General features: G+C 41.8%; 1 protein-coding gene across 2 annotated transcripts in view; it reads left to right on the plus strand.

The window, feature by feature from the left end:
- Positions 1-23,640, plus strand: part of EGFLAM (EGF like, fibronectin type III and laminin G domains) — a 185,584-nt gene that overhangs the window by 93,928 nt on the left and 68,016 nt on the right. For both annotated transcript variants that reach the window (XM_012807064.1, XM_012807065.1), the window contains exon 6: positions 4,688-4,854. In XM_012807064.1, the coding sequence (XP_012662518.1) occupies positions 4,688-4,854 (167 nt within the window). The remainder of the gene's footprint in view (positions 1-4,687; positions 4,855-23,640) is intronic.

A 23,640-nucleotide genomic window follows, 5' to 3' on the forward strand; every position in this document is an offset into this window, starting at 1 on the left:
ATACAAGTGACTTCTTAAAAAAAACCAACTAGTTTTATATGCATCCTGCTAAATTTCATTTGGGTTGGTTTTGCCCTTGTGTTTCTATCCATTGAAGTAATTTTGAATTTTTATTTTGTCATGCACCTTATTTTGGGAGGCCATGTCCTGGGTGACTATGTATATTCCCTAAAATTCTTCTGATTATTTTATATACAACTGGTTTTGATACTTCTTCTGAGTTTGAACTGAGATATTCTTTTATATTTTGAACATTTCCATAGAAGTTTTCCAATTAAATGCAAGGGAGCAGAGCTCAGCCTTCTTTTGTTTTTTTTTTGCCATGGGTATAGCACCAGGCCGTGGCATACATCATAGCACACAGCAACCTCAAACGCTGGGATTGAGCAATCCTCTTGCCTCAGCCTCCCAAGTGGCTGGGACTACAGGTGTACACTATAATGTCCAGCTAGTTTTCTGTTTTTAGTAAAGACAGGGTCTCACTCTTGCCCAGGCTGGTCTTGAACTCCTGAGCTCAGTCTATCCACCCACCTCAGCCTCCCAGAGTGCTAGGATTACAGGTGTGAGCCACCATGCCTGGCCATAATCAGCCTTCTTTACTACCTTGAGGACTCTTTACCCCCCGCCCAACCCCATCACATATTTTTTCTCCTTATACACTTGTATTATTCTTGGAAAAATCCTTCCCATATTTTGATTTGTCTGTTTACTCTTTTGAGCCTCTGTGAAACATGTGGGTACTCCAGGCAAGCTAATAATTTAAAAACGCCTTCAAACAATAGTCATTAAATATTTTTCAACCTTTACTTGAGTAGGGGCAGAACATTTAGAAAAGGCCATTAGCCTTTCCCATTTTCTCATAAGACCTTCAGTAGCGTCTTTCAAGGTGTTTCAGCATCTGCTTTTATGTTCTTTGAATGCAGCTCCATCCTGAGAAGGACCTGTGGAATGAGAAGAGGGTGTGTGTGTTTGCACACAGGCACTCGTGTACCTTGGGTAGAAGTAACCATATTTTGATATACTTGCCCATTCACTCACATTAGAAGTCCCCACCTGATATTGTTGGGATTATTGATGAGAGTTGTTTTTTTAAAAGTCAGTTAAAATCAGAAATTCTGTATCTTAAATGATCCAGACACCAACACTTTATTTTTAAATAATGTACATCAATCCACCATTCCTTTATTGTTGAGCTAAGGTCTTTTTAAAAAAATTTATGGGCCCACCGATTGTGATGCCCCACTGATATCCTTGCACAAATCACCTACAATTTCTACTTGCAGTGTTTTCAAGTGAACCAAAAACTTATTTTTAAAAATGAGTGCAGAATTCTTCTAGAATTTCCCCCCACTCTCATAACAATTGCCTGCTTTTATCTAGCTCAGAGGCAATTCATTTTTTAGTGGTTCAGCTTTATCAAGTCTTCCAAAAACATGTGGCATACCTATCACTTTTATTTTGGTACCCATTATTTCACTGTTTTTTGTAATATTAAATTAAATTACAATCACAATAAAGTTAACATAAAAGTCTCAAATAGATTCTGTGACTTTGGTAAATTATTTTCCTTCTGTGTCTCCATGGGTGGAATGAGAGATTAGATAAGGTCAGTGACTCTTCAAGCTTTTGAGATGATGATTACCTTTGAGAATCAAATATTAAATCTTGCGTGCAATTTCTGAGAGTCCTCAGACACTTAGACCAAGTGGTCTCTAAGATTCTACCCAGCTTAGAATCCACCCTAGGTAGCAGGGTGGATCCTAACATTGCCAATGGTTAAGTGACAGAATAAACCAGTGAGAGAGCCTTGATTACTTGAATCAACAAATTGGGTTTTGAGTAGCTGGCTACCTTGTCTATGGTCCACCCAAACTCCCCTGCCTAGCCACCTCCCACAGGCTGAGGTGTAGGGTGCCTGGCCTAACCCCAGACTGTGACTTGGCAAAGTGTCTGAAGTGTGCACCCTGCTGGTGACTGTCCATCTTTACCAGGGATGGTGGCACATTCTCAACTCTTCCCATGGTTGGAACAATTGCTGAGATAGTGTTGCTATGGTGATCTGACTTTATAGTTAGGATAAGGTCCTTTCCTTTAGTCAAAAAGATAAAGCTATTGTTGAGGAAGATTTCAGACAATACTTTTGCCTGGTTGGCTCTCTCTCACCCTCACCTTTGCACTTTTGTATCTTAAGAAATTCTGAAAACATTCAAATGGAAAACCTATAGCAAAATCAGTGGCAAAATGTTAAAGGTTTTGAACTGGTATTCAATCTCCATGAGCTTCCCTCTCCCACTCTACATAATGATATTAAATGTTAATGATTTCAATCTTTTATTCATTGAAAATAGAGTTTTCTTTCCTGCATTAAAAGGAAAATCATCTTTTTGTTTTGCTGTAATTTTTTACATGAAGATTGTTGCAAATATTTTCAGGTAGCCCTCGGTAAATAACAGCATATTCTGAGAACAGATATGAGTTATTTCCTCTATAAATACCACCAGGGAAGCTTAGGGAAGGATAACAGGAGAGTTTTATCTAATTTCACATCTTTTCTAACTTTACTTTTAGGTATCCCCTGGGGCTTTCCTCTGTGAAGTGATTTTGTTCTAATTTGAGTTTGTAAATGTGTTTCCTGCCACTCACTGTGGTTTTCTCTTTGATGATGAAGTCAGTTTACACGAGAAGCACATCTTTAGCAAAAGAACATCAGGAGGGAGAAGCCGGCCCTCCTATCTCCATGGGCATACCCTGTGAACACTGATTTTCCAAACACACAAACTACTCCTTGGCAAGCCTAAGGAAGCAACCAGGCACTGGGTTTAAGGAACTCCATTCAGCTTTCCTGCTAATGGAAGGAAAGCCCATGTTAAAGAATTCTGTGGTTCATCCAGGCATCTCTTTTTGGCCAAATGAATATTTCTTTGCCTTGTAGGTTGTTCATCATGGACAAACATCAAACTTTTTTGCTCCCTGCCTTCCTCTAAATCTCTGTAAACAGAAGCATTTAGCAACAGAACAACTGGTAGCCAGGGAGCAAGCTGAAGCATGGAGAATAGCCCCCCAGCCCATCACCCCAGTTCTTCATCCAATATTAAGGATCTTCTTAATCTAATCCTATCCCATCGAACTAAGTTGGACTCACCGTTTATCAGCTGTGTGACTGGCAACTTGTGTGCCTATTCAGTGCCTTAGTTTCCTCCTCTGTAAAAAAAACAAAAAAAATGATGTTTCTAATGTATGTATTTAATATTAGTATCTCTGTCTAGAGTAGTTAGGAGAAATAAATGATTTAAGGTATTAGAATAATGTTTGGTACTTTGAAAGCACTTGATATTATTAGCTATTAACACAGAGCCTTCACTCTGCTTAGGCCATTTTCATTGTTCCATTTTCACTGCACAATCCTTTCCAACTGTGATCGTGGAGCTCTTGTTATCTGGAATGTTCCTCTTCACTCCAGTTAGGATGTCTACAGACAGCAGCGCTAACCAATAGAATTACAATGCAAGCCCCTATGAAAGTTCCCATTTCCTGAGAGTGGCACTGCAACAGTAATAAGAAACATGCAGAATTAATTGTAATGATCTATTTCAACACTCTGTACGCAAAGTATTTTTATTTCAGCATGAAACCAATATAAAAATTATTGACGTATTTTACAGTCCTTTTATTTTCTGTAAAATCCAGTGTACATTTTACACTTTCAGCACATCTTCATTCAGACCAGCCACATGGGCCAGTGGTACCACACCGGAACCTGCAGGAATAGAATGAGCAGGGGGCCATGGGTTATGAGCTCTGGGAGTCACTGAGTCTTTACATAATGACTAGCCCCTGCTGAGGGTTTATCGTTTATCAGCTGTCAGGTACTATGCCAGGTACTATGCTGAGGAATATGTATCTCATTTAACCTTAGGACAGCCCTCCTAGGGAGGTGCTTTTATTATTCCTGTTTTACGGATGGGAAAAAAAATCTTAAAGAAGTAGCAGCTGATAAGTATTAAAGGCAGGATTTGAACTCAGCTCACTCTCACTCCAGAACTTATCCTCTTACCTTCTGTACACTGCCTCTCAGATGAGAGCTCTAAGCAAGAGTGTGCCTTCTCCATAGGGCCTTAGGGAAAATACGTGAAAACTCAGCAGGTAGGCACAGTTGTATAGTTTGCTAAGAGTAAGAATATCCATCTACAGAGCCTTCATGGGTTTTCCCATGGCGATTCATGCCATTAGTCACCCTATAAAACTTATATTTGTTTATTTTGTGAACAGATTGTGCATAGATAGAATCTGTGCTCCTCTGACCTCTGGGGATGGGGACTGCCAAAGGCAGCCTTGTTTACGAAACATCTGGAAGGCAGAGTCCTTGAAAATGAATTCCTGTGTGAGGTCCTTGTCATTGTAGTCAAGGCTGTACAAGGAAAAGCGGATGGTCTTAAAATAGTGTTTAAAACTGGCCCTAAAAATGATCTACTTGCTTTTATTGGCAGGGACTTACAAATGATGACCTATGATTTAAAATCAGGATCATTTTCAGATAGGAAATGTTAACTCATTTTTATGAGTATTCCTTCCAGAATTTAAGTAGTTTAAATGCTGTTGGTTTACACAGCCAGCAGCTGCCCTTCCCTCAGGTATTTCTGAACCACTGCCTCTTCCTTCTTCTTCTTTTTTATTTTAATCAATAAAGGCCAGATTTCGACCAGAGTTGGACCTTAATCCAAGAGCAAATCCAGATGGACTCCATGGTTATCAAGGGCCTCCATCCAGATACCAACTATCAGTTTGCCGTGAGGGCAATGAATTCCCATGGCCCCAGCCCCCTCAGCCGGCCCAGCGACACTGTCCGCACCCTCCGTGAGTACCGTGGCCCTTTCTAGGACCGTGTGGCTACATTGCTGGGGTTGCCTCCGAGGCCTCGCTTGACTGGGCTTTCTGGGAGCCCTGCAGAAGGACAGCTGGGGAAGGGCTAACAGGCTTTCCTTCTGTGGTTTTCCCAGCCCTTTGGGAGTCAGAGGCTCTCAACCGGGACACGGACTATTTCTAGGTCCAGCAGAAGATTTATTTTTGCATCATCCTTGGGGAGATTGAGTTCAGTTTTCTTTCACAATCACAGAACAGATCACATACCAAAATGACATGCAGCCTTCTCTGTCCCTACTCATCTTTTGAGAAAATGAGTTCATCTTAAAACAGAGGAGAAAAGACAGGTTCAGTGTTCACCTGCAAATCAAGGGTATTCCAGCAACATGCAGTCCCCAGCCAGGAAGTATGGAAGATTGTGGAGTGCTGACACGTAGCTGGGGTTCACCAATGGCCATGATTTTCACAGTGCCCCTCTGGGGGACTAGGGACAGCTCAGGCCACTGTGTATCAAATCACTGGGGAATTTTGTTCAAAGGCAGATTCTGTGTCTTTTCTGGGGTTTAACAAGCTCCCATGTGACATCACAGCCTCAACTTGGATTAGCAGGGATTTGGACCGCCTTGCCAAGCCCAGCCCAGGTTAGAAATTTTTTGTATTTTGGAAGGGACGGGGGGCACATTTACATAAATCTAGAACCCTGTGTAGTGGGAAGAGCTCAGAATGGAAATGTTTATACTTTTTTTGTTTGAAGACTAATCTTTTCAGTTTTGCCTGTGAAATTCTGCAGGAGAGCTCTGCTGTTTCTCTGGGTCCTTTGTTCCCTAGAGCAGCTCTCAGAAGGGAGCCTGCCAGTCAAAGCGGGCTTTCCACTGACCAGCGCAAAATCCCATTTTTATTGGTTTGTGGATCTGAATAAACTTTTCCCCTCTCTTCATGAAACCCCCCCAAAGCTGACTTCCAAGGCCTCTGCTGTTACCAGGAGCAGAGATTCACCAGGTTGCCCAAGGCCTAGAAATTTTGGCTCTTCTGAAAATACCCTTTATCCTAGCTTTGAATGTGAGGTCTTTTTCCTTCAAATTAAATTGCCAGGGTATATAGTGAGGGCACAACTCCAAAATACACACACATTCACCTATGAGTATGATCACCCAGCAATTGTTGTGTCTTGTTCTTTAGAATTTAGAAGCTAAAATTCCCCAGGCTCACGCCAAGGGTTGAAGCTCCTTCTGTCTAGAAGTATTTACAATTCTATTTGAAAGGCAGGCCTGGTTCAATTCTTGCTGGATGAGCTCTAGCCTATAATCTTTGATTGAACTTTGTGATATATATTGGTTAAAAATTGGGGCAGACAGGTGCCAGGGGCTGACTGCACTTTGAAGCAGTTTGTCTTTTCATATTGCCAACTGAGCAGGCGCTCCGAGTGCCCACCACCTCCCCGACACCAACCTCCCCTGGCCCATTTTGTGAGGGGCTCTGTGTTTACTTCTTTCCATCCACCCTTTAGTATCCTCTGCTCCATGGGGTCAGGGAAGTGCGAGAAAGAGGAGATTTAACAACACTTGCTGACCTTGGCCAATGGGTTGGAGACTAGAGTTGGGGAGGGACCCGTGGGTTGGGATGTCTCTCACCCACTTTGCCTTTTTTTAACTGAAACACTGGTCTGGTCCTGAGGTTTCTGGTTATCTTTTCCCTATTGCTGGATCACAGTTTTCTGGATTAAGTAGGATAAGGTATGTGAAAGTGCTTTACAGATATGTAACATTTTATTATAATTGGTCTCTTATGGGAAGAAAAATTTTATAATTCCAAAGTAATTGCATGCAGGGGGAGTAGACAAAGCCATACTAATTCAGTGAAAATTCTCAGAGTAGGAAATATTTTTAAATCAATATAATTTTACTTCATATATATTTATATGGTTATTCAAATCAGAATAACAGGAATAGAATTAGTGCGATAGCTGTTTCATGAACATGTAAGAATGCCCTATAATTAGTATTCATTTGTGGTTTTTCTCTTGATCATTTCTAATGTTTTAGAAAACCCCTTTATTCTGGCACACATTCATATTTCTCTCTTTGGCATTTGTTTGGACTATTATTTTGCTTCCAAAAAACACTTTTTTTTACTGTACACTAAATTACCCATTTACCATAGAGCACTATCTAAATTCTAATAAGTTCTAAGTATCAGAGCTACCACTGGGAAAGCCGGGCATTGTGCCCAAGCACTTTACCTATGAAATCCACTTAATCCTCAAAAACCCCTATAGTGGAGGAAAAGTCAAGTCTTTGAAAGGTAATGTATCTTGCCAGGACTGATCACTGCAAAGACAAGACTTGAACTTGGATTTGGCTGACTGCAAAGCTACTTCCCTGAGTGAAATGCATATTAAGAAGACTACTATTGTCCTAACTCAAAGTTCCATGAGAATGGTTAAGGTCAATAATGAAATAAGGGACCGGGGGCAGTCCATGTGGAATCTATGGATTAAGGAAGCCCAGCACAGAATAAAACTTCTGTGAGTTGTTCTGGGTTTTTGGTTTTAAAACTTGTGAAGTATGTGACACATATAGAGATAGTAATAAAATGTATATGAGGGCTGGCAGTCACCTATGCATTGGTATAGCCCTGGTAGTTTTTAGCCAGCAATCTTTTTGATGGTTGGACCCAAACCAAGCAATTAAATATTTTGAACACTACCCTGAATGAATTCTTGAAACCATTCTCCTTCCTCCCACTCTCCCTCATCTTCATGGATGTTTGCTCAACTCGATGCTCAAGACCTTGAAGGGTTTTGTTCCCTGAGCAGTCAACTTCAGAACACAATGTTTAAGTGCCCAGTGGGAACTGGTGAGTCCCACCTAGACACTTGCACTTGAGGGGGCTCCTCTGTAGCCTGTTTATCTGAGATCTAAACCTATACTGTTTTGTAGGGAAAGTTAATACTCCAGCCCTCTACTGACCAGGGAAGCATTTATTGCCCACTGGGCCTATCACTGCCAGATCCTATTAGTAACTTAATTGCTTAACAAGGCAATTGGAAGTGCCCAAAGTTAATGAAAGCCAGGGCCCATGGCTTAGCACCTGTAGCTCAAGTGACTATGAAGCTAGCCACATACAACAGAACTGGCAGTTTGAATCCAGCCTGGGCCCCCAAACAACAATGACAATTACAACCAAAAAATAGCCAGGCGTTGTGGCAGGCGCCTGTAGTCCCAGCTACTTGGGAGGCTGAGGCAAGAGAATCGCTTAAGCACAAGAGCTGGAGGTTGCTGTGAGCTGTGATGTCACGGCACTCTACCCAGGGCAATAGCTTGAGACTGTCTCAAAAAAAAAAAAAAAAGCCGGCTAAAGTGAGGAAGAGGACGGTTTGGGAAGTTTCACTGAAGTGTTGAGAAGTGTGTGCAATATCCACATCTTAGCTCCACAAAATTACAAGTAGAACAGGAAGGAAAAATCAAGGCTTTAGGGTCCAGGTCCTTTAATAGCCTTTGTTGACCTTGAACAATACTGATGCTACCCTGTATCTACATGTACATCCATCCTCTCCCGGGATGTCTTCCATGCAAATCAGCGACTGTTTGTCTTTATGCAGAAATACAGAGAAAACCCAAGTCACAATCTCTCACTCTTTACTTCCATTCTGCAGTACTTTTTTCCTCTGGAAGAAAGAAACACTAGCATATAATTTACCTTTGGTCTTGTAAATGAGGCAGCTGGTGTGCAGAAATGGGGTTATGCAGGATGTGTCTTAACCTCATCTGTTGGGCACAAACTCACTGGGATTGAAGTTTAACCGAACAGGATGAAAACAAGCAATTAAATGACATGAACGGTAAACAATAGAAATGGCAGACAGTAAAAAGATTGCATATCCTTTTTTCAAAGAAAAAAATTAAAAATAACTTACATGGGAAATGAACTCTAGGATCATTTAACCTCCCTTGAGAATGGAACTTTGTCCATCCCAAACCATTTAATTTCTTTTATATATATAAATAATATATATATATATATTTCTTATAGCATAACTGTGTACATTAATGCAATCATGGGGTACAGTGTGCTGTTTTCATATACATTTTAAAATACTCTCATCGAACTGGTTAACGTAACCTTCGTGTCATTTTCTTAGTTATTGAGTTAAAACGTTCATACTCTGCTTTTAGAAAGATTCACTTGTACCCTTGTAAGATAAACCATAGAGGTGACCCCACCGATCACCCTCCCCCCCATCCACCCCCTTACCTCCCCCTCCCACCCCCCAGCCATTTAATTTCTAAGGCCCTATATATCTTCATGATATAGGGAGAGACAGAAACAATAAATTCTTCACTGAAGCCCAGGTGTATCTTCAGGGGCTATTGCTAGTACTTGTTCCTTCTGTTCTAGCAAAAGGCATTTTGCTCTTTTCTGCCTTAGGGCTTTGGTACCTACGATGCCCTCTGCCTGGAACTTCCTTTCCTGACATTTTTCCCTTCCTTCCTTCCACCCTTGACCAAATATCACTCTCTCAGACAGGATTCTGTTATCTTAACCTGATTATCCTGCCTTATTTTGCCAAAAGCACTTAAGTGCCATAGCACTTCCACTGCTTGAAAGTATTTCATATGTTTTATTTTGTGTGTGTGTGTGTGTGTGTGTGTGTGTCTCCTTTGGGTTAAACTCCATTTTGGAACTGGAATGGCTTGTTCAGTGTTGTGTTCCCAGCACCATATGCAAACTTAGTACTCAATAAATATTTGTTGAGTACATGAATAGGTGATTATCGCTTAACAAGCCAAGAGCCTGTGACTATTTTGGAAGTTGGATAACTCTCTCCTGTGACTGTCTGGGAAATTCGAAGGCAAGTGAATTTCCTATTGGCAAGGTCTGTAGGCAAAGGTGAACTCCCAGAATTGCAATGTGGCATAAATAAGGAAAAGGTAAATAAATAGAGTAAAAGATGAAGGGAGGACAATGAAGGGGAAATGCAAATGCAGTGAATTTAAACTCAAGGCAGTAAGGATGTGAAGGAAGCCTCTGATGAAGAGGATACAATTTGCTAAGTAGGTTGATGAAGGCAGAGACATTTTTCTAACCCTCTTTCAAAACTAGTCCTCAGTTTACTCCTGGCTTCTTTCCTGATCTTTAGAATAAGCTGCAACTTTTCTGTACTACCTTTTTCTCAGGGATTGCATAGGGAAGTCAGAGTTTTGTTTTGGTTTAATTTTTATCATATTTCCCATGATCTGTTTTTCTTCTGTAGTTTCAAAAATGTCCCCTCCCACTGAGCGGACACAACCCCCCACCCCCTGGCTGAAATCAGTCACATTTCTACAATACATCTGCTCGAATGTGGTTGCGCCGCACCCTCCTGCCCCCTCTCCCTTCTCCAAGCCTTCCTGCTGGCTGGTGCAGCTGCTGTTGGTCCTGTATCTGTTTATACCCTTTGTCACGCGAGTGTCCGTGTGTGAATCTGGCTTATTGCCTAGTTTTGCTCCCAGATTTGGGACTGTGTTTTTATTTGCTTCTGCCCCCAGAGATTAGCTTTAGCACGCTAGGTATATGCTGTCACATATAAGGCCACAAAATAGATTTTCTTTGTCCCCAGTCACAAGTAAGGGATTCTGTTTGGTAACCGTGTCCCTGAGTTGGCTGCAGCAGTGAGCAGAGGGGAAGCGGGTGTTCTGCGGTTGGGTAGGAAGCAATGGTGAAGTGCTCGGAATCCCCCTGACCTCTCACCACCCCCGGCAGCTTCCCTGCTGCCTCTTTTCTTCAGTGCCTGGGAAAGTTCCTGCCAACCCCTGAGCTCTTCACTTCTCCCGGACATCTGTCCCTGCAGACAGAGTGCAATCTGGCAGGCAAGTCCAGACCCGAGGGACCAGAGAAGTCTTCTGTTATCCCCTTGTTGTGGCACCTCCTCAGCCAAGTCACTTATCTCTCTGGGCCTCAGTTTCCTCTTCCCTAAAACAGGTACCGTAATGCCTGGTTTAGGTGCTATCTTTCTACTTCTCAGGAATATGTTGAGGAAACACAGGAGGAACAGAGATTATGACATTTGCTCACTCTTCAAGGTAGAGACGTTCATGTTCCCTCCACGCACAATGGCTGGAGGATGTGTAACTGACAGAGGCGACCCCTAGTGCGTCTGCAGTTTTCTCTATAGCCCTGAGCTCTGTTCCTAGGGACTTGACGACATTAGAATGCCAGAAGCCAGAAAGAGAAGTTCAGGAACAAACACTTCCCTGCCTTAGAAGTGGAGGAATAGAAGAAGCCATATACGTTAAGTCAAATAGAATCATTAGTGTGGGTTTTGGTTGTGCAGGGAAGCTGAGTAGGCAACTCAGGGAAGAGTAAGTTCTCTGGGGAATGGGCTCTCTGAAGGAGAGGTGACAGCCTGTGACAAAGTCTGTGCAGCTGTGGTGCCCACCCACCTCCTGTCCTGTGATAGGAGTTAGTCTTCCCTGGCTGAGGGGATTCCCGGGCAGGGGACCAGTGTTGCGTTTTGTCCTCAGGCAGACAAGAGAAGTTCAGAGGGAGCCTCTCCCTGCCTCTGCCCTCACTGAAGTCACAGGCATACCAAAGTGGTGGATTTGGGGCGCCATTGCCCAAATTCCTTCCTTTGGTTGGTTAATTCTTATTTTTTTTTTTTTTTTTTTTTTGAGACAGAGCCTCAAGCTGAGCCCCTGGGTAGAGTGCTCTGGCTTCACTGCTCACAGCAACCTCCAACTCCTGGGCTCAAGCGAGTCTCTTGCCTCTGCCTCCCAAGTAGCTGGGACCACAGGCGCCCGCCACAACGCCCAGCTATTTTTTGGTTGCAGCCGTCATTGTTGTTTGGCGGGTCCGGGCTGGGGATTCGAACCCGCCACCTTAGGTGTATGTGGCTGGCGCCTTAGCCGCTTGAGCCACAGGCGCCAAGCCTGGTTGGTTAATTTTAAAAGACTGCAGTGATCAGATGTTAGAGACCTAAAACTGGTGCCATACACGGTGACAACATTAAAATCCCCCATCTCTCACCAGTTAAGGACGTCCTAAATTCAAGGCAAAAGGAAAAATAAATAAATAGGAGAAAAACTCCCTGGACTTACAGTATCGCGCCTCCAGCTTTTGTTTGTTTTTAATTTCTCTGAAGTTAACCACGTATTTAGAAAGGAGTTAGCAAATTTTTCTGTAAAAACAAGATAGTACATCTTTTAGGATTTTTAGGCTAACTCTGTTGTTGTAGCATGAACATTGTAGCTGTAGGCCATAAATTAATATGCGTGACTGTTCCGGTGAGACTTTATTTATGTTCACTGAGTTTGAATTTCTTATTATGTTCATGTGTTACAAAAATGTATTCTTTTTCAACTTTTTTTTCCAACCACCTAAGAATATAGAAATCATTGTTAGCAGGTATACAAAAAACAGGCAGCAGGCTGGCAGCAGGCTGGTGGGCTACAGTTTGCTGACCTCTGTTTGATACTGCTGGGTTTTGCCCCCCCCCGAATAAAAATGTTTAAGAAATGTTCTAAGATAGGTGGTGCCTGTGGCTCAGTGGGTAGGGCGCCGGCCCCTTATACCAAAGTGGCGGGTTCGAATCCAGCCCCAAACAAAAACATAGCCGGGCATTCTGGCAGGCACCTGTAGTCCCAGCTACTTGAGAGGTTGAGGCAAGAAAATTGCTTAAGCCCAGGAGTTGGAGGTTGCTGTGAACTGTGACGCCATGGCACTCTACCGAGTGTGATAAAGTGAGACTCTGTCTCTAAAATAAATAAATAAATAAATGTTCTAAGAAATTTGGTAAATCTCTCTTAAGTAGCAACTTTTTCAAGCTTGGAAGGAATCCATTAGCACATACTAATGAAATTGTTCCCTTGATGGAGATTCTCTGTGATTTAATTTTCACTTAAACATTCTTAAATGAACGTCCTGGAGAGACCTGCATCTACCGCACTGGGACAGGCTGGTGCTGCTCTTACCAGAGAAGAACAAGGGACAGCTGAGGAAGAGCTTGCTTTGCTCAGCATTACCCCAAGTGCTTGGGACAGGCCGATAAATTGGTGAGCTTCACAGATTTGTAAATCTTCACAATGTAAGACCAGAAAAGAGAGTAGGAGGAAGAGGAAATAATTTGTTTCACTCACAGTCTAGACAGACCTGCATTTTAAGTCCACGTTTGTGCATAAACATAACTTCAAATGTGATTTTACAACAGGGTCTCCTCCATGGTAATCGCTCTATTGATTTGCTAATGCCTGGATGCCTGTAAATCTGGGGGACATTCATTTGTTCAACTTTATTGGCTGTAAAGGGAATGATTCGCTTTGCCGTTTAAATACCTGCCACCTATTAACTGCTCTTCTGAGGGCTTTGGGCATCTTACATTATCATACATTTACTTAGAATCAGTACACCTGTATTGTACTGCCTCTAGCTAGATTGAGAAGAAATAGTAAAGCTAATGATAAGAAAATACAGTTTTCCAAAGTCAGCTAATACTTAGTGGCCACAGGATACAGAGCCATATGCTATCTATTCCGCTCAATGGAATTTTAGACATTAATATATCGAGGTGATATGTATGTACACTTGTGGGTGCATCCACACACAAACACACGTGCACATGCAAATATCTTAACTATTTCTCCTTTTATTTTCTCCTATTTATTAGCCATTTGTTTTCCTTCCTTAATATTTGGCAGTTTACGGTTAATCTTTTCTGTTCTCACCTTTGGAACACTTCTTGCTTTTATATGGTCCTTCACTGGGATCATTTCTCAGTGTCCACATTTTGGAATCACTCAGGTTTCTTGACGAGAGGGGAGGGCCACACTGGGGTTTAGCACAAAGAGAGGAGGTAGGTACATGAAAGCAGCTTACTAGTCTCAGGCGTGTAGGGGGACACAGTGCCTGCTGACAAGGCCGATGGGCTTCAGCTGATTGTGCAAACAATCATGAGACACGTGCGTGCAAATGTGAGCAAGGAAGAAGCAACTGTGGGAGAAAAGGTGACTTTTCTCACCATCGGAGGCGTCATCAGGCTCCTAGCAGAAGTAGAGGTGCAGGCAATTGAGTGACTTGAAGTAAATTTCATGAAGGGAATGTTTGCAAAAGTTTGGGCAGGTGTAAGGAATTCAGCAGAGAGCATCCAGAGAGCATCTGTACATCTGGATAGACAGGGAGGGCCACTGGGCAAGAGCTGTGACCCTCAGGCATATGTCTCCTGACAGCCTCGTGAGGGAGACGTTTTCCCTCCTTTCACCAGGCTGCTTCCCAATGGACAGAACACAACTGGAAGGCAGATGGGTCGGCCTCCCAGGGCACAGGGCAGAGTGGAGGAGGACAGAGGGTGGAAGTGAGGGAACAGAGGGACCACCCCCACGACAGTAAGAAAAAGGAGCATGTTGTAGAATAAGAGAATGGTACCTACTATACACATTTTAAAAATGTGATTTTTTTTTTGTCTTTTACATATTTAGGGCATAGACCCCTAATTCATCTTTGTGTATTTAGCACATTGCTTGAATACAGGAGACCATGAGTCCTCATGGCATAATTTTTGTTGATTGAAGCTGTATAAACTCATAGAGCAGGAAAAGACATACCTCCTTCATTTGCACATGGGGAAACTGAGGCCCAGAGACTCAGCACCCTTGTCTAGGTCACTTCGTGGCAGATCCTGGACAAGAACCCAGTTTGGTGATTTCCTTTTCATACTTGATTCCTAAAGTTAATGGGACTCTTTTTCTCTAAAGAACCAAATTTTCAGGGGTATTTAGGAAACAATGGAAGGCCAGGAGGGAGAGGGATTTCTGGGACCACTTAGAGAGTGGGAGGGCACAGTTGGCACTGGCTGTTGAGGGCCCTGGAGACCACCCAAGGCCATTGGCCTTGGCTTGTTCTCAAAGAAAGATAAACTGGAAGGTTAGAGTGTGCTCAAGCAAAGAAGTAAAAAGATCTTATTCAGGTTTGAACAAAATTACTCTAACTTGACATGGCCAAGATCAGGAAAACTAAGGAAACTGTTGCCATAATCGCAAAACAGAAATAGCATCTTTGTTGTCTGAAAAAAGAGTAACTGTGTTGTGCTCTATGGTGCTTATTATTAGAAAAAAAAATTAGGGAACATTAAAAATTATTTAAAAATCAAGATGAAAATTATCCCTAATCTCAGCATCTAGATATGACCACTATTAACATTTTGATATATAATGTTTTTAATCTAATGATGAGAAAAATAAAATATACTTTTTTCTGTGCAACAAAATGCTGTATATATCTTTAAATATAAATAAATCTGGACCTACAGTATACAATTTCATAACAGCAGTGTATTCCATTGTAATGGGCTACCGCATTTATTCAACTAATTCTTCATGGGTGGATATTTCGATAGTTTCATTAGTATAACCAAAGTGAGGTTTCTTGATGGTGACTTTACTTGTCTTTGAGTTGTCCAGATTTACATTACTCTACTGGTACGTCTTCTAAGCAGAATGCGCAAGCACTATTACTTTTCCCATGTTTCTAGGTGGATAGATTGACATGCACAGCCAGTCGGCAATGGACGGTATTCAGACTCAAGCCTTATACTTGCTAATACACTGATTTGACAATTAACCTATGTTTCACTGGATAATCATTAATGCTTAGTGTTCATATATACTTTTTAAGATAAAGTCTTTATTTCAAAAGAAAAAAAGTCATGATTCAAATTCCTGCATCTATTTCTGAATGTCTCAGATTCAGAGATAGATACTATAAGGATCTATCTCCGAATTAGGTCTTCACATTTAGAATTTTTTGTTGGTTTCTGCCTTCTAGTCCTACCTGTATGAAGAGTTAGAGGTTTATCTTAGAACAGAGATAAGTGCAGTCATGGAACTCCAACCTCAGCATCTATCATATTAAAAAATGTAATTTTTTTTTCTTTTTATTTTTCTTTTTATTTTTTTTATTGAATGGTAACTGTGTACATTGATGCACTTTGGGGGTACAGTGTGGTGTTTTCATACACAATCCAAGACACTTCCATCAAACTGGTTAACATAGCCTTCATGTAGCTTGCTTAGTTATTATGTCTCAATTTTGGCACAGTGGATTGCGTCTGCCATCACATGATCATAATGGGATTCCAGAGGCCAAAAGAGGATTCCAAGATTCACAAGTGTTAGGGAATGACCTGAGACATCCACTCAGGAGGAAGTACCAAGATTGGACAGCAGATGGCGGAAGTTCACAGACTTTCAGGGCCACAAAAGCCCTGTGGAATCAGTCCCTGGTCACCTGAAGTGGTTGACAGATGAGGGCAAAATAGAGGCTGTCCATTATGTTGTGTCAGACAGAGGACTACTATGGCTAAATAATTCTAGTCCTCATGGGAGAGAGCAATTATTTCAGTAATCTGAGGCATTTATAACATCTTTCTTATAATCATTGCTGTGTCCTAATGATTCAAAAAACTGGTACAGTTTTCAAAATAAAATAAAGAGATTTCAAATTTAGAAAGAATTAGAACAATGAAAATTTGAAGAGAGATTTAAAAAGATAGAAATAACTTAAGATTAAATTGGGATTATTTTTTAACATTACCTCTGTTGAAATTCATTTAAAAACTGTTTCGCCAGTGTTCAAGAAAGTAAAGAATCTAGTTTCTGAGTCTACAGTGATGATTTCACTTGTTTAAACACTTTTTCACATGATTGTTAAAACTATGTTTAATGCCTGTTTATTCCAGGCAATTTCTGGATGCTGGGGCATTCCAGTGTACAAGCCAGGTAGTGTCCCCGCCCTCGTGGAGCATCTGTGGGAGGGTCTGTCCACATGCGGGACAGTCTGTAAAACCAGCCTGGATCATATTGTATTACAGAAATAATGCCACGGCTGTGATGGTGCTAAGAGGAAAGTAAAGGGCTAACAGGGCACGGAGGCTGGTGGGCACTGCTCTTGAAGGCAGCCTAACCAGGAAGGCTTGAAAAGCGAGATTTGAACATGTGGAGCGAGCAGCAAATGCAAAGGTCGGGGTGGGGGGGTGAGAGCAGGTTGGGCACATTTTGGGAATAGTAAGGAGGCTCAGGTGGTGAAACCCGGGAAGTGAGGAGAGGAATGATAGGAAGGAGGTGAGAATGTTAGCAGCCAGGGACCAGGTCATGTCAAGCCTGGAGGCCCTGATAAGGGCTTTGTATTTTATTCTAAGTGAAAGGCCAAGATTTTTGAAGTTTTGAGCAGCAGAATGACATGACCTGACTTATATTTTAAATAGGATCACTGTGGCTAAGGTAGACAACTCCACAAAGTAAGTGGAGTGGTCTCCTTAACATTCTCCTTGGAGAATAAGAGGGACCACTTGGGAGCCAACTGTACATTGCTGTAAGGAGACCAAATATGAAAGGAGAAGGGGAAGCACTGAACAGAAGTCATGGACTCCTGGGACTAGCAGGCGGTTGAAGAACCTAGACAGGTTTCCACGGTGTTCAGATAAGGAACTAAGATGCTACCAGAGTATGTGACTAGCTCCTGGCCACTCAGTCATCATGACTGCCAGAGTCACAGGACTCTCTGGCCAGTGCTCCTTGAATTTCCGACCCTCCTCTCTGTCATAGAAACCCCACATGTCCACATGGCCAGGGCCTTCATTGCAAAGGTAGTATCACTTCTCACCATGTGGCCCTCAGCTTCTCACCATCTCTCGCTGGCTCCCGCTAGAGCAGTGTGATTGTTGCTCCCATGCTTCCTAGCAGGGACTTTCCACCTCAGTTCCCTGATATATGTCCTGAGTGTCAGCCGGAGGTGTCGTTGTTTGAACATCATAGCATGTCTTCACGCAAACCTAGATGGTGCAGCCTACTACATCTGTAGGCTATATGGTATGGCCTATGGCTCCCGGCTCTCTCTGCCGGGTCCTACTGCCCGCCCGCAGACACGGGTGGGAAAATCCTGCAGTTAGACTGAGAGTGGTCTATGCAGTTGCTTGGTGGTCCACGAGGACCTGAATCTAAACCTGGCACAGGTCAAGTAACTCTGAGACCAGTATCCCAGGTCATTCTACTGGGGTAGGAGTCCACAGGATCATTGCTTCAGATCTGTCTTGTGCATTCCTTAAAGCCTGCCTGAATGCTCAAGATGAGTTTGGGATCAATAGAGCCGGAGTTTTCAACTGGGGGTGATTTTGCCCCCTACAGAGAATATTTGTCAATGTCTGGAGACATTTTGGGAGTTGCAACTGTGGGGAAGGCACTACTGGCACCTAGTGGGTAGACCCGGGGATGTTGCCAAATGCCCCACATTGCACAGGATAGTCTACCACACAAAAAGCGACCTACATTTGGTCAATAGTGCTGAGATTGAGAAACCCTATTATAAGACAAAAGTAAAATTAAAAAGCCTAGCCCTGCTCAAAGTAAAATGGCAGTCAGCTGGGAAATTAACCAACATCTTGAAAAACAACCAGAGTGAAGTAGTTCTCAAGCTTTTTTAGACTGCAAGCTATAAATAAGTTGATACAATTTACCTTGCATCCTGGCACACACAAATATAATCTCAGTATCCATGGAGGATTGATTCCAAGGCCCTCCACAAGTACCAAAATCTACGGATGCTGAAATGCTTTATATAAAATGATATTTGCATGTAACCTTCTTCATACATCCTCCTGTACACTTTAAATCATCTCTAGATTATAATACAGAATACAATATAAATGCTATGTAAATAATTATCATACTGTATTGTTTAAGGAAACAACAAGAAAATAAAGTCTGTAGGTGTTCGGTTCAGGGGCAGCCATCTATTTTTTCTCTAATACTTTCGATCTGCAGTTAGTTGAATCCATGGATGTGGAACCCAGTGATAGAGCCAACTGTGTAGAAATAACCAGCGTGAATATGCAAATGTCACACAGAGCGTTACTTATCCTCACTAAATTGTAGGGCTTTATATTTTACACCATTAAGTTTTATTTTTTTTTTAATGGGGCATGGCCCACTGAATTATTTTTACAATCCACTAAGGAGTTTGAAATCTATAGTTTGGATAATACTGAATCAAGTAAAGTCATGCATTACCTAACAAGAGGGGGATGTTCTGAGAAAGGCATCATTAAACGATTTTGTCGTTGTTTGAACATCATAGCATGTCTTCACGCAAACCTAGATGGTGCAGCCTACTACATCTCTAGGCTATATGGTATGGCCTATGGCTCCTACACACCTGTACAGCATGTTAGTGTAGACAATTCTAACACAGTGGGAAGTATTTGCATATATAAACACAGCTAAACATAGAAAAGGTATAGTGAAACTATGGTATTATAATCTTAGAAACCTTGAAAATACTACATTAAGTGAAATAAATGAGACACAAAAATTGTGTGATTATATTTACATGAAATATCTACAACAGGCAAATCTGTAGAGACAGAAAGTGGATTAGATTGCCAGGAGTCAGGGGAAGGGAAGTGGGGAGTGACTGCCCAGTGCACACAGAGTTTGTGTTTGAGGCTATGAGAAGGCCCTAGACCACCATCGTATGTGTGTTCTGTCCCCGGCCAAAATGTGGTAATGTGGTGCACGACTGTATATGGGAAAATAGAATGTAGCTTCATAAAAACTATATGTTACCACTGAAAGGTATAAAGTAAGGGTATATAAGGTATGTAAGTCCCCCAAAGGATCAGGCATTCATTTCACAAGGTTTTATATTAACCAGACCCTTTTCTCAGAGAACTGAGGCAGCCCTTCCCCTTCGAGGGTAGTGATCCAGACACGGGAGCACACAGCTGCCTGGGTGCTGAAGAGCAGCGTAAAGAAAGGCAGAGGGTCAGGGGACTGGGCAGTGGGTGGACAAAGGTTTCACAGCAAGGTGACATTGAGGATGACGGCAAAAGTGGAATTTTCCCAGAGGGTAGGGAATGAGGAACAAGAGAATCCAGGTGGAAGGTTTTCTGGGCTGAGGGCTGAGGGAGGTCACAGGGCAGTCTGGGCCAGGCTGCAGAAGGCAAAGGGGCGCCACGGCAGAAAGCAGAAACGCTGCCCCCGGGCCCCCAGTGGGGCTGACTAAAAGCCACCTCCACTAGCTCCTGCTCCCCTGCTCCTTTGCTCAAAGGATAAAGGCCACACTTCTTAGTCTGACGCTTAAAATTTTCCGTAGTCCAGCCCTAGCCAGCACCTCCTGCTGTGTTGCTCCTGGCTTGGGAGCCCAGCCCTCCTGGGCAGCAGCGGTGTGCCAGCTATCTCAGCTGTCCCCAGAAGCCTTTCTGTGCCCTTCCATCTCCTTCTCGTCCTCGGCTCAGTAAATTCTAGCTAACTAGTATTTTCTCAAGGAGTAGATTTCAAACCACTGTGGAAACTCTTCCCTTAGAAAGCGGCCCGTGGTGAGCCTACCATACGGTTCCTCTTCCTCTTCAGGGAATTTGCAGGCTCCCACAGGTCACGGCTTTCTCTCTAATGGAGCATGGCTTTGTGATGCCGCCATGCCTAGGAATCCTCAGCTGTGCCCCTGGTTCCTCCTCTCTCTTTGTCTGAGTTTAATCAATATGCCAATACCCATCTGAAAATGAACAGCTTACTCTTAAGTCTTGTTTATTTTGAACACAAGGTTTCTTGGGCACAAAGTAATCTCATGACCCAGAGAGAGGCTGGCTTGTTCCTGTCACCCACCGTCTATGGGGTTTTCAATTAATACTGGACATGGTTGTGGGTCAGACTGAAGAATTAAGCCAAGCTTTTTTCTCTGATTTAAGATTGGCTCTCCTTCCACGACAATACGATATATACAAATTAAAGAAGTTTTCTGCACTGTAGAACACTGATGGAACCCTCTCTGGCTTAGTTACCCCTGGTCTTCTCCACCTGCAATCAAGCTGCTGTCTATTAGACCCATGGCGGCCTGAGGAGTTGCTCAAGATATTTGAAAGTATTTTTAATCATTGATACTTCATTCATGTACAAAACTGATTTGAGAAAGTTTACACACCTTTTCTTCACCATCACCCCCAGCTGTAATTAAAAAGAAGTATGATAAAATAATCAAAAACCAAATAGAGGTAGGGGACGTAATTGTGTCAAGACTAGACATGAGATGGTCATTTAAGCCTTGGATGTCACTAAACTCTGAGCTTCCTAATTGCAAGAACAAAAAAGAAATTAATGTCTTCCAGAACTCTTAATATCTGACCAAAAACTTCAAACCAGTTTTTCAGTAAAAATAGCTTTTTTCTGGATACGGTTTTAGGAAGAAATTACCAAGTGAATCATTGTATAAAGAACCTTGAACATTATAAGGAATAGTGAATTTCACAGTGGTTTTATAGTAGATAAGGAAATATTTTTGCATGCTTTATTTTTAATGATACTCATTAAAAATTAAGGGTATCAATTTGAATTGTTGAGAAGTAGTATTTTCATAGGGATGACTGGACTCAATGGAAGGGAAAAAACCCTTAGACAATTAGAAGGATGATGATTAGCCTGTTCCTTAGAATTACAAAGTAAATTCTTTATATATATTTAGAGACTGCTACCTAGTATACCTTCTGCTATTGAATATGACAGGTTTTTTCTTTTATACCTGCAAAGTGATATTTCTAACATATCTTAATTCTTTTTACTTATTACCTTCCTGATTTGTCTAGACTAAGCCGGATACCATCTAGCGAAATCAACCTTTTGGATTATGTTTTTCAACTTCAAGTATTTCTTTACTTATCCAACTTCTTGTCTACATGAAAGTCACCATTTGAATCCTAAAGGTTTTTTCTTTAGGACTATAAAAATTTTATTAGTTTGTATTTAGGTATAGGTATCTTAATTTTAGCTAAAACATTAGTTCTTTTAAACTCTTCTCAGGGATTTTCTTCCAGCTCTGTCAAGTTTTATTTTTATATTTTTGATTCATATTTCTGTTTCCATTATTCTAGTAAACATCAAAGAAACCCCATAATCCCTTAGCTTGGATCTTGTTCTTGGTAGCCACATCCATATCTATCTTTTTATTTTCCTCTTTGACATTTTTCTCAGTACACTGAGAGAACCTCTCCAATTCATTGCCCACATCATCGACTCAAGTTTCTATGTTATTGATTTTATTATGTCTTATCTTATGTGTAAATTTTAATTCTCCTAATAAAATTCAAGTTTTGTTAATATTTAAATCATGCATTATCACAAGCATAATGGAAAATATCAAGAAGACCTATATATCCGTAACCAGCTTCATTGAATCGTAACAGGTGCCACATTCTCTTCAGTGCTGCAAAATTGAAATATTGCGGGCTTGGCACCTGTAGCTCAAGCGGCTAAGGCGCCAGCCACATACACCAGAGCTGGCGGGTTCAAATCCAGCCCGGGCCTGCCAAACAACAATGACAACTACAACCAAAAATGGCTGGGCGTTGTGGCAGGTGCCTGTAGTCCCAGCTACTTGGGAGATTGAGGCAAGAGAATTGCTTAAGCCCAGGAGTTGGAGATTGCTATGAGCTGTGATGCCATGGCACTGTACCCAGGGCAACAGCTTGAGGCTTTGTCTAAAGAAAACAAAAGAAATATTGTGGATATAGGGCAGACTGTCTGTGCAGTTCCCAGCACTGTTCCCTTCCTTCCTCCTTAGAGATGCTTGAATCTGGTACTTACGATTCCCCCTGTAAGTTTTCATTCTTGTACTAATGTGTATTTGAAAACTGTATTATATTGTTTTGAATGTTTTATTAACTTTTTGCAACTAATTTTTCTCTACAACCTTACTCGTTTTTCTTTCTTTCAAATTTCAGATTAATATGGGGTACAAATGTTTGGGTTACTCTGTTTTCGTTAGTAAGGTTCAAGGTGTGGTTGAGCCCTTTACCCAGGGGGGGTTCATACCCTCCCAGTGTGCCCATTAGGTGAAATCCCACCATCACCCTCCATCGTCCCCTTTCTCTTTCCCCTTCTCTCTCCTCCACCTCACTAAAATATACTTGTGTTTTTCTTTTGCACTGGCATGTATACAACCTTACATTTTTGACTTTTGTGCAAGTTAAATTATAAAGTCCTAGTGCCTTAAGTTTCACTGCTCCATAGTGTTCTACCATATGCATATACCATGGTTTATTCATTAATTATTTTTATTTTGGACATTTAAGTTGTTCCAATTTTTGCCATTACAAAACAATGTTGCAGTGAACAGTCTTACATGTTTCCTTGTGCATGTGTACAAGAGCTCTTCTTGGGCATGTGCCTAGATGTGAAATTGCTGGGTTGTAGTGCATGCACATCATCAACTCTACTAGTAATCTGTTACAAAATTCCTCAATGTTTGCAACTATCTCCACTCCCACTGACAGTGTACTCAGAGCTCTACATCCTTGGCAACACTTGGTATTATCAGACTGTAAATATCAATTTGGGCTCGGTGCCTGTAGCTCAGTGAGCTACAGTGAGCCGGCCACATACACCGAGGCTGATGGGTTCCAGCCCAGCCCAGGCCTGCTAAACAATGACAGTTACAGCCAAAAATAACCGGACGTTGTGGTCTCAGCTACTTGGAAGGCTGAGGCAAGAGAATCACTTAAGCCCAAGAGTTTGAGGTTGCTGTGAGCTATGACACCATAGCAGTCTACCAAGGGTAACATAGTGAGACTCTGTGTCCAAAAATAAATATCAATCTGATGAATGTAAAATAATGATATATCATTATTATTTTGATTTGTATTTGTTCATTTCTAATGAAATTAAGCACAATGTTATAATTTTATTAATCCTATGAATTGACTATTTATATGCTTTGACTCTTTTTATTGGTATATACACCTATATGTTAATTATATGTGTAGCATAT

Source organism: Otolemur garnettii, unplaced genomic scaffold, assembly GCF_000181295.1.
Source record: "Otolemur garnettii isolate 467f Iridium unplaced genomic scaffold, OtoGar3 scaffold00063, whole genome shotgun sequence".
Classification (NCBI taxonomy): Eukaryota; Metazoa; Chordata; class Mammalia; order Primates; family Galagidae; genus Otolemur; species Otolemur garnettii.